Raw genomic sequence first — 10,970 nt, 5'->3', positions numbered from 1 at the left:
GATCTCGTCTGCCCCCTTTTCTGACGATGTGAATGTTGGTTGCTTTAGGAAACGTCTGTCTAGAATAGGAACACACTGCAGGGTCCATTTCTCCTCTGAGAGAGTGACTAAATGCCTTCTCTCTCACCTAGAGCCCAAGGGACGGTCTGGCTTATCACCAGAAGTGATCTCGGACCCACTGAAAGCTTGACCCGTGGGAGGGCAGACGGGCCTGGTCACTGTGCTCTGGGCTCAGGGTTGCAGGAACACTCCCCGTGATGCTCTGCTCCAAAGGCCTACATGTCCCCACGCAGGCTGGGCCGCCTCACTTGGACACCTTGGCGTGCAGGGTGCTGGGCAGATACAAGTACCTCCAGATGGCATAGTAGTGGGTGCCAGCACCGAATGCCACAAAGAGATGCCAGATGGCATGGGCAAAGGGGATCCTCCCGTCACTCTTGAAGAACACCATGCCCAAGCAGTAGAAGACCCCTCCGGTCACCAGCTCCCAGATGCCCTCGGTGTTGGGCTGTCGGCAAGGACAAGGGTGAGCACACGTCAGATGAGCGGCCAGCAAGACCAAAACCACCCAGCCACCCCCCACCACCCGGACAAGAAGACACATGGATGGCGGGGCTGCCCGGAGCCCCAGGAGCGGCATTTCAACACACCGATGTCATCAACTCTCCACCCCACCCCGCCCCACCGATTCATTCTCGTGTGTAACACATTTCTGTCACAATCTCAAAGGATATCTCGAAGCTTTTTATCTGTCCTAAAAAGCAAACATCAAAGAAGGGAAAGCAGAGACACACACAGATACTTGTACAACCAAGTTCACTGCAGCGTCATTTACAGCAGCCAAAAGCGGGAGGCAACCCAAGCGTCCGGCAGGAGGAGAATGGATACGCAACATGGTATCTGTGTTAGTTTACACGGTGGAGTATTACTCAGTCTTGAAAAGAGAGGAAACTCTGACACATGATACAACACGGAAGAGACCGCAAGGGCGCTGTGCAAAGCGAAATAAACCAGACAGCGACCGTAGGCCTTGATACCCTGAATGAGTCAAATTCACGGTTGGAAAGCACAGTGGCCATCTGGCTACCAGGGGCTGGGTTGGGGGGAACAGGTAGGGAGTGAGGTTTAGTGGGGACAGAATGTCGGAAGATGAGACAGTCCCGTGGATGGACGGTGGTGATGGCTCCACAACAAGATGAGTGAACTTCATGCCCTTGAACTGTACACTTAAAGATGGCTAAAACCATAAACTGCATGTGTATTTTATCACAATTCTTAAAAAGTAGTATGCATCCATGGGATGGATGTGAGAGTGGACTATAAAGAAAGCTGAGCACCGAAGAATTGATGCTTTTAACTGTGGTGTTGGAGAAGACTCCCGAGAGTCCCTTGGACTGCAAGGAGATCCAACCAGTCCAACCTAAAGGAGATCAGTCCTGGGTGTTCATTGGAAGGACTGATGCTGAAACTCCAATCCTTTGGCCACCTGATGCAAAGAACTGACTCACTGCAAAAGACCCTGATGCTGGGAAAGATTGAAGGCGGGAGGAGAAGGGGACGACAGAGGATGAGATGGCTGGACGGCATCACCAACACGATGGACATGAGTTTGAGTGAACTCCGGGAGTTGGTGATGGACAGGGAAGCCTGGCGTGCTGCAGTCCATGGGGTCACAAAGAGTCGGACACGACTGAGCAATTGAACTGAACTGAACTGATCCATGGTGGATTGCGGCATTCCCGGCCCTCCGAGGCGAGCACAAGTGACGCCTGGGCGGTTGTTACGGGGGCTCAAGGGGAACAGGAGGGACGGGGAGTAAGAACTTACCGCCCCGTCTCCTGGGCCCCCTTCCCACAGGTCTCACTGCTCACCACCAATAACCGTGTCTGACGGTATCCTTCCAGACTCGTCTATATGCACGCAGTACACGGTATGCACTTCATAAGCATATACATGCCCAGAGCGACGGGTCACTTAAGATAAGGGGGCTCGGGCCACGCCTGTCATCCTGATACATCACTTCCACGATGCAGTCTCATGGGGATTCATCTACCTCCCCGTGTGGGGACCCACCTCGGTCTTCGGAACAGCTGGGGAGCTTTCCACTGGAGGTATGTACAAGCACGCACCCAGCCCTCCAGAGGGTGACGCCTGACTATTAAAGACGTATCACAGTAACACTTCTCAGCACGGACTGCTTGCCATACCCCGTCCTAAGGGCCTTACGTGAGTTATCCAACACCATCTTCACAACAATCTCCAGAGGCAGGTGCAGCTCTATGGCACAGGCCCTCGACATCACGCCAAGTGAGACAAGCGTGTTCCAGAACAGTTTGTACAGCGTGATCCCATTTTTTTGTAAAAGATGAACAAACAAGGCATCATGTCTGCAGACCCACAGACTTGCCTGTTAGCCATCCTTAATGGTTTGCTGTGTATCTTTTCCATTTCTCATGAAGAGGCATTAGATAACTCATGTTACGGACTCAATGGACATACATTACCGACTCAATGGACATGAATTTGAGCAAACTCCGGGAGACAGTGAAGAACTGGGAAGTCTGGTGTGCTGCAATCCATGGGGGTCACTTAGCGACTGAACAACAACAAACTCACATTTTCACAGGGAAAATGTTGAGTAGGAACGCTAGGGGGGCTGTCACAAGCTGGAGACTCAGCTCCGCCTCCATGGCCACCTGCGTTATTATTATTATAGATTTAATTTAGCCAGCAGGTACTTACTCTGTTGCAGGCACCCTTCTAGTCCCTGTCCCTGAGTTTTCTTACCTGATGCCTAAATAAGCAGGAAAACCTGGAGCCCAGAGGGACTAATGAACCCGCTGAGGTGAAGCAGAGAGAGGAGGCGCCCTGGAACCGAGGAGCCGAGCCCAGGGTGACCTGCACCTTGGCAGGCGAGTCACGTGGACCCCCGGCCTGAGATCACCATCTGCCGGGGCAGAAGCCTCAGCCTCACCATCTCCAGTACCACTCTGGGCCCCCTCCAGCCAGACGCGAGACCCACACCTGGTGGGGTGACTTACCATGGAAAGGACGACCAGGGCGGGGAAGAAGCCCATGATGACATAGCAGAGCAGCTCCACGAGCTTGTACCTGCCAGGAAGACAGGGCGTCATGGCCTTGGGACGGCCTCCCCGTGAGCATCACCTCCCCCATTCGGGTTGGGAGGGGGCACCCCCAGCCGGAAGAGTAACGGAAGGGAACTGTGCCCTCTGCCCAGCACCCCTGAGCTCGGATTTGACCCAGCTGCACCCAGCAAGTGCTAGCAGAGCTGGGTGGCCGTGGGCGGATCCCTTTCCCTCTCTGAGGCTAGGTTTCCACACCTGTGAACTGACATTCGAGGGTGGCAAATGCTGGGTGGGCATAGCATGCCTGGGTGCTCCTCCCTTGCTCAACCCAGGGCAGGCATTACTGTTCCATCCCAGCACCTTTCACCACAAGGCTCGAGCAAACGCTCTCCATCCATCCGAGTGGCGGCACCAACTGATACCCGTCCGCTGTCCTCGGACAGTCCAGGGTCTGTGGCTGCTTCTGACTTCTCCAGCTCTGTTTCCTTCCCCCTCGTCCTCACTTCCCTGCTGTCTCTCAGCAGGATGGAAGCGGGTGGGCGGCCCTGAGACCCTCTCCTTCTCACCTGCTGACCCAGCTTAAAGAAGACCCCATTCACCGGGTCGAAGCACCAACAATGACCTTTTTTTTTTTAACTCCTCACATTGACCCTATGGACTGTGCACGTGGTGACTGCCGATGGGCCTGGACACAGGGGTGCCAGGCACGGCTGTGCCCACACGCTTCGGGGGACATGCTGAGGTCTCGTCCTGGCAGGGGCAGGGAGGAGGCCCTGATGGAGGCACCCCGCCCCCTGAGGCCCCGCCCCCTCTCCCCACCCCACCCCTGAGACTCCATCCCCTCCCCACCCCGCCCCCTGAGACCCCGCCCCCTCTCCCCACCCCGCCCCTGAGACCCCATCCCCTCCCCACCCCGCCCCTGAGACCCCGCCCCCTCTCCCCACCTCGCCCCCTGAGACCCCACCCCCTCTCCCCACCCCACCCCCTGAGACCCTGCCCCCTCCCCACCCCGCCCCTGAGACCCCATCCCCTCTCCCCACCCCGCCCCTGAGACCCCGCCCCACCCCGCCCCCCTGAGACCCCATCCCCTCCCCGCCCCGCCCCTGAGACCCCGCCCCTCGCCCCACCCTGCCCGAAGCCCCGCCCCTCGCCCCACCCCGCCCCTGAGACCCCACCCCTCTCCTCACCTCGCCCCTGAGACCCCACCCCTCTCCCCACCCCGCCCTGAGACCCGCCCCACCCCGCCCCTGAGACCCTGCCCCTCCCCGCCCCTGAGACCCCGCCCCTCGCCCCACCCCGCCCGAGACCCCGCCCCTCGCCCCACCCCGCCCCTGAGACCCCGCCTCCTCGCCCCGCCCCGCCCCTGAGACCCCGCCCCTCGCCCCACCCCGCCTGAGACCCCGCCCCTCGCCCCACCCGCCCCTGAGACCCCGCCTCCTCGCCCCGCCCGCCCCTGAGACCCCGCCCCTCGCCCCACCCCGCCTGAGACCCCGCCCCTCGCCCCACCCCGCCCTCGCCCCACCCTGCCCCTGAGACCCCGCCCCTCCCCCCAGCCCCAGCTTACCGCTCATGAAAGAAGAAGACATAGACTGTGCCGACCGAGGCCATGATCCAGACCAGCCATCGCATGTGGGAGGCCCAGGGGCCCAGCTCGCGGAGGTTCAGCCTGGGAGGCAGGACGGGAGGGCACAGGGGCCTGAGGGGCCTGAGGGGGTGGGGGCGGGCCTGGGACCTCGCCTTCCACGGCCAGCCCTGTCCCCTGTGGCTCCACGTCTGGGATGTGGCCTCTCACGGAGGACAGGTGGAGAGACAGAAAGAGAAACCAAAACTGTATGCAATTATTCGAGCCAAGTCAGCAAAACTGAGGATGTCCCAGCATGAAGGAAAAGGGCATCTCAAACCAGTGGGCGTTTCCTGGCGCCCGGGCTTAGTTGCCCCACAGCAAGCGGTATCTTCCCAGAGCAGGGATCGACCACGTCCCCTGCACTGGCAGGCGGACTCCTACCCACCGGACCACCAGGGAAGTCCTGCCTGCTGGGTGACAGCTGAGCTGGGCCTTGTGAACTCCTCCCTCCGCAGCCAGCACAGCGTGGGGTTCAGCAGTAGAGGGGACTTTGCAGGAGGAACTCCTTCCTTCCCTCCCCACTCCTGAGACTCTCTCCCCAGGCTCCCAGAAAAGTGGGTTTTTCTCTCCGCTGCTCGAGCCAGGTGGTGTCTCCTGGGCCAGGTGCCTGCAGGACCCAGCCTTTGGCTCCAGCTGTTGGCTTAGGTCAGCGGTCCCCCACCTTTGAGGGACCAGGGACAGGTTTCGTGGAAGACAATTTTTCCATGGACTGGGGAGGGGATGGTTTCGTGATTATTATTATTTTTACATCAGCTCCGCCTCAGGTCATCAGGCATTAGAGCTCGGAGGTTGGGGACCCCTGGCCTGGGAAATGGCTGCAGAGCCAGGGGCCCCGGACAATGCAGGCCTGTGCCCCAGGCCAGGGGGCTGGTCCTGCACCCTCTCTCCAGCCCGCATGCATGCATTCCAGCCTCCAGCCTATGCCGCTGTCTGTACAACCTGACTGCACAAAAACACGCTAGATTCCTGCAGAAGGGGCTCTGGTTCCAGAAGACGGTGACTTTTCTTTTGTCCTCCTCAATATTTATGACTCAATTATTAACGGTTTTCTGAAGCACTGGGGAAGGGAAAGTTCTGTGTCACCCTGACCCAGCCAGTTTTCCTGATCGTTCGTGACACGGTCCTCCCTGCCTGGTTAATCGCATGAATGGCGTCTGTGTGCGGGTCACCGTCATCCCTCTTCACGACAGCTGGGGGAGGGGGTACTATTGCTGCCTCCCTTTTAAAGGCCAGGAGACTGAGGCTGGGACAGACTTGGGAGTTATCCCAGGACCCGTGGCTCCGGAAAGGCTGATCAGGACCAGGGCCTCGTGCGGTCTGATGCCACGACTGTTCTCTTTCAGCAATACCGGAGCCTTGCAACCACCTTTCAGACCCTTTCTTTAAGTAAAGGTGATATGCTGGAATCTTATATTTAAGCTTAATCTATCAAAAGTGAAAATAAAGGGACTTCCCTGGTGGCTCAGCGGTAAAGATGCTGCCTGCCAGCGCAGAAGACGCGGGTTCAATCCCTGGTCTGGGAAGATAGCACGTGTCTCGGAGCAACTAAGCCCGTGTGCCGCAACCACTGAGCCTGCGCTCGAGAGCCCAGGAGCCGCGCCCGCTGAAGCCTGAGCACCCTCGAGCCCGTGCTCCACAAAAGGAGCCGCCGCGAGAAGGAGCCCCGCTGGCCGCAACCAGAGAAAACCTGCACAGCAACCAAGACCCAGCACGGCCAAAAGTAAATAAATAGGAACTTTTAAAGAATGAAAATAAAAACTAAAATCACAGAGTTTTTTCAGATTGAGGCAGGGATGGGGGGACCCAGAGTCATTCACACCTCCACCCCTTCAACCAGAGCACCGCGAAGAAAAATACCCACAAATCACTCCACAAACCCTTGTCTCCTGTCTCCCTTCCCCATGCACCCGGGTGTCCAGGTAGAACACTGTCATCACCTCTGATCCTCTCTCAACCCCACATCCAGTCAACGGCCAAGTTCTGCCGACCCTTCCCCCCCGACACAGCTCGCAAACCCGGGCACTTCTCCCCTTCTCGGCCCCTGCGTCCCTCCTTTGCAGCTTGGACCACAGTGGTGGTTCAGTCTCTGTGTCGGTGTCGGGACAAAGTCCACATCCTCTGGGAGACACTAAGTCCCATAAGGACAGAGCTTGTGTCTCTGTTCACAGCCACATCCTCAGACACCAGCACTCGACAGGCACGGAGCCAGTGCCCAGACCGTAAGCATCAGGGATAAAGAACAGAAACCCAGGCGCTGAATCAGCCAAGGCAGGGGGGCATTCAGAGGGCGGCTCCAGAAATCCAAGTCAAGGATAGTTACTGCAGCTGAGCACAAAACCTAGCTTTACTCTAATTGGCAACATCCAAAAAAGAAACTAGAGATCACCCGACTCCTGAGAACTGCAGGTGGTGCCTGTGGGTGACCTGGGGCCAGCGGAAGGCACCCTCCTATCGTTTCTGGCTTCTCTACCCTGCTCTCTGCATCTCCAGGGACCCCCACCTACCCACTCGAACAGCAGCCCCTCACCTGGGACTGACCGTTCTTTTCAGGGTCTCCGTACACCAGCCCACCGGGCACCTGACAACCAGAAGCATCCTGGTTTACACATCCCCTCCTCCCACAAAGCTCAGCTGGTCACAGGCTGCCTCTGATTACGTCCCCAGGCTGACAGCAGTGAGGGCCGATTTCCTGGAGGAAGCCAGAAACCCTGGTATTCCTCCCCACCTTCAGTCACTCACAGTTTCCACTTCGTTTCCTGTAAATTCATCTTCCATCCATCCATCCATCCTCTCAACTCCAAGGCCAGTGCCAGGGCCCCAGCCACAACCCTCTCTCTCCCAGCTCCTTGCATCAGCCTCCTTGCACCTCCTCACTCCCAAGGCATCATCCTTCAGTCCAAAAGATAAAACCAACGACTTCCCTGATGGTCCAGTGGTTAAGACTTTGCCTTCTGATGTAGGAGGGAGCAGATTCAATCCCTGATCAGGGAGCTGAGAAACCAAATGACTCACAGCCAAAAAGACAAAAGGTGAAACAGAAGCAATGTTGTAACAAATTCAATAAAGACTTTTAAAATGGTCCACAGAAAAAAATAAAAATAAAACCAAGTGAATATCCTGCTTCAAGCCCCACCCACCCCTCAGTTCACTGCCACACCCACACAAGAACGACCAGAGGACCCACCGTGGAGCCATAATCTCCCCAAACTTGGAAACCTTGCAAAGTGCCTCACAGGAGATGGACGCCTCTGGTTCATTCATCCAGAACGCTGTCCAGCAAGGAGACTGGACTGCGACTCCTGCAGCCGTGACTCCGTGACCCTCACCACACAATGCTGCCCAAAAGTGAGACCCGAAAGAATGATGATTCCATTCACGTGAAAGAAGACATCGGGCAAAGCTGCCTCAAGACAGCCGACCACGGGAGCCGCGGACTGGGGAGGGGCTGGACGTGCGGCTTCTCCACCCAGGGGGCCAGCTGCGGGATGTGGGAATTCCCTGTGTGGACCCCCCAGGCACATCTCAACAAAACGTGTTCCAAAGGCAGTCGCCTTCGCGTGCACCAACTAAACCCACTTATTAGCTGACATAATGAAAAAGAACACTCCATTTACAATAGCCAAAGATTGGAATTCTCTGGGCAAGACTGGGACAAACCTTTCTGTGGCTCCCACGCCTTGGAGGCCAACGCGCACAGGCTCCAGGGCCGGCCGGCTTCTGTAGTTGTGGCTCCTGGGCTCCAGAGAGCGGGTTCAGCAGCTGTGGTGCATGAGCACAGCCACACTGCAAAATATGAGATCTTCCCGGACCAGGGATTGAACCCACGTCCCCTGCACTGGCAAGCGGTTTCTCAACCACCTAGACCACCAGGGAGGTCCCTGCTGGGGGGTTTAAACCAGTACAATCTGTGCAAGGTGCCTCGGCAACAGTTAGCCAAAGAACTAAGGCCCACTCCTGCCACCGAGCCTCCAAGTTTGGCGTTTACCCCACAAAGATCAGGCTCGGCTTAAGAACCTGGGGCTTCTGTAGCTCAAAATAGGTTGGCTCAGCAGTTTCACCTGTTTCCAGCAACCGAACCAGGCACAAGGCGATGCATGATCCGTCAGCAAGGACCCTCACTGCAGGCTTGTGCGTTACAGCAAAGGAAGGGGAGGCCTGACGTCGTAAACACTCATAAATAGGGGCGGCCAGGGAATGTTATGCTGCTGTAAAAACGGAATGGAGACATCTTCAAGGTACTAATATGAAAAGAGGTCCCCAAGAACATGACTAAGAGAATGAAGGCTGACTTCAGCGTCTGTACACTATCCTTCCTTTTCTACTCAAGTAGGAAAGGTGGCTCAGACGGTAAAGAATCCACCCCCAACGTGGGAGACCTGGGCTCGATCCCTGGGTGGGGAAGATCCCCTGGAGGAGGGCATGGCTACCCGCTCCAGTATCTTGCCTGGAGAATCCCCATGGACAGCGGAGCCTGGCGGGCTGCAGTCTGTGGGGTCACAAAGAGTCGGACACAGCTGAGCAACTGAGCATGAACGCAGCAATATAGGGACTTCCCTGGCGGTCCACTGGTTAAGATGTCACCTTCCAATGCAGGGGGTGTCGGTTGGATCCCGGGTCTGAAAGCTAGGATCCCACATGCCTCGTGGCCAAAAAAACAAAAGGTAAAACAGAAGCAATACTGTAACAAGATCAATAAAGGCTTTAGAAAAAAAAAAAAATAAAGGCTTTAGGAAAGCGTAAGTGTGAATGTGTGTATTTGCATATATGCATATGCATGTATGCAAATGTGTCTATACATATACACATACATACACATTTGCTCTTTTCTACACAAAATCACCCTGGAAGGATACACAGGAAGCTGGCGCTAAGTCATTGCTTCTAGGAAGGAGAATGCGTGGAGGGTGTCCTTCTACCTACATTCTTGTGCTGAGGTGACAGATCACCCAGCCAAACATGCAGGGAAATTCGAAGAAGGGGAGGAAGCCAGCCCCAGCCCCTACCTCGCTCGGGGACCCGCAGCGACACTCACCAGGGCGCGTAGGAGGCCGCTATGAAGAAATAGATGACCATGCGGTCCGACATGTGCAGACAATGCTCTACCGTCCTGCAGCAGAGAAGGCGGGTTACAGGGCCCAACCTGGACAAATGGGCTTTGGGGACGGGGGCCTGGGCACAGGGCTGATGAGCCTCCATCCAGCCACGACCCCTCGGGCCTCAGTGTCCCCCCATCTGTGAGTGACCAAGGCAGTGCTCTTCCAGCCGGGCTCCCTGTCAGCCCAGGGGCTGAATGCAGGAACCTCGGGGCTCCCGTCAAGGACCCTCCTCCCCCTGACATCCTACTTCTCTAACCAAAGCAACTCTGCATTCTGTTTTACATTCTGGGCTTTTCGAAAGATTTCAAATGATAAAAAATTCAGTAGCTTAAAAAAACACAGACTCACAATACACAGAGAGAATCACAGTCTGCAAAATACAGACTCAGATACAGAGAAGAAACGAGCGGTCACCAGTGGGGAGAGGGAAGGGGAGGGGGCAAGACAGGGAAGGCGATGAAGCGATACAAACTGTTAGGTTTAAAACAAGCTACAAGGGGAGTTCCCCGGTGGTCCAGTGGGTAGGACTGGGTGCTTTCACTGCGGTGGCCTGGGTTCAATCCCTGGTCAGGGAACTAAGATCCCGCATGCCTTGAGATGCGGCTAAATAAAAAAATATTGAGTAATAAAACACAATAAAATAAGCTACAAGGACGTATCATACAATACGGGGAATATAGCCAGTGTTTTGCAGTTACTATAAATGGAATATAATCTTTAAAAAATTGTGAGTCACTAATTGTACGCCTGTAACTTATGTGGTACATCAATTATACTTCAATTAAACAGTGAAAAAAATTCAACTATACTCAATATTTTTAATAACCTAGATGGGAAAAGAATCTGAAAAAGTATATGTCTGTGTGTGTGTGTATGTGTGTAACTGAATCACTTTGCCGTACATCTGAAACTACACAAGATTGTAAACCAACTACGCTTCAGTTAGAAAAAATAAAAGTGAACTAAAAAATACATACTCAATAGAAGCACAGCAAGCAGAAGAAAACATGGAAAATTAAACATGTATTAATTTTACTTCAGTCTCTTTTCATTCATCCAGCAAACCTAGGTACCCCTGAAGACCCTCTAGGTTCTGGTATTCCGGTTCAGGTCCAAGTTCTGGAGCCAGAAGGCCGGGGTTCGGATCCCAACCCTACCACGGAG

General features: G+C 55.5%; 1 protein-coding gene across 1 annotated transcript in view; it reads right to left on the bottom strand.

Annotated features, from left to right (window-relative positions):
* Positions 1-227: 227 nt before the first annotated feature.
* Positions 228-10,970, bottom strand: part of MMD2 (monocyte to macrophage differentiation associated 2) — a 36,021-nt gene continuing 25,278 nt past the window's right edge. Inside the window, exons 4-7 of the mRNA XM_070363125.1 lie at positions 9,743-9,817; positions 4,651-4,752; positions 3,042-3,111; positions 228-508 (exon numbers count right to left, since the gene is read on the bottom strand). Coding sequence (XP_070219226.1) covers positions 305-508; positions 3,042-3,111; positions 4,651-4,752; positions 9,743-9,817 — 451 coding nt within the window. The 3' untranslated portion in view covers positions 228-304. The remainder of the gene's footprint in view (positions 509-3,041; positions 3,112-4,650; positions 4,753-9,742; positions 9,818-10,970) is intronic.

This window comes from Bos mutus, chromosome 25 (assembly GCF_027580195.1).
Source record: "Bos mutus isolate GX-2022 chromosome 25, NWIPB_WYAK_1.1, whole genome shotgun sequence".
Lineage (NCBI taxonomy): Eukaryota > Metazoa > Chordata > Mammalia > Artiodactyla > Bovidae > Bos > Bos mutus.
This window is presented reverse-complemented; position numbering and strand designations above follow the sequence as displayed.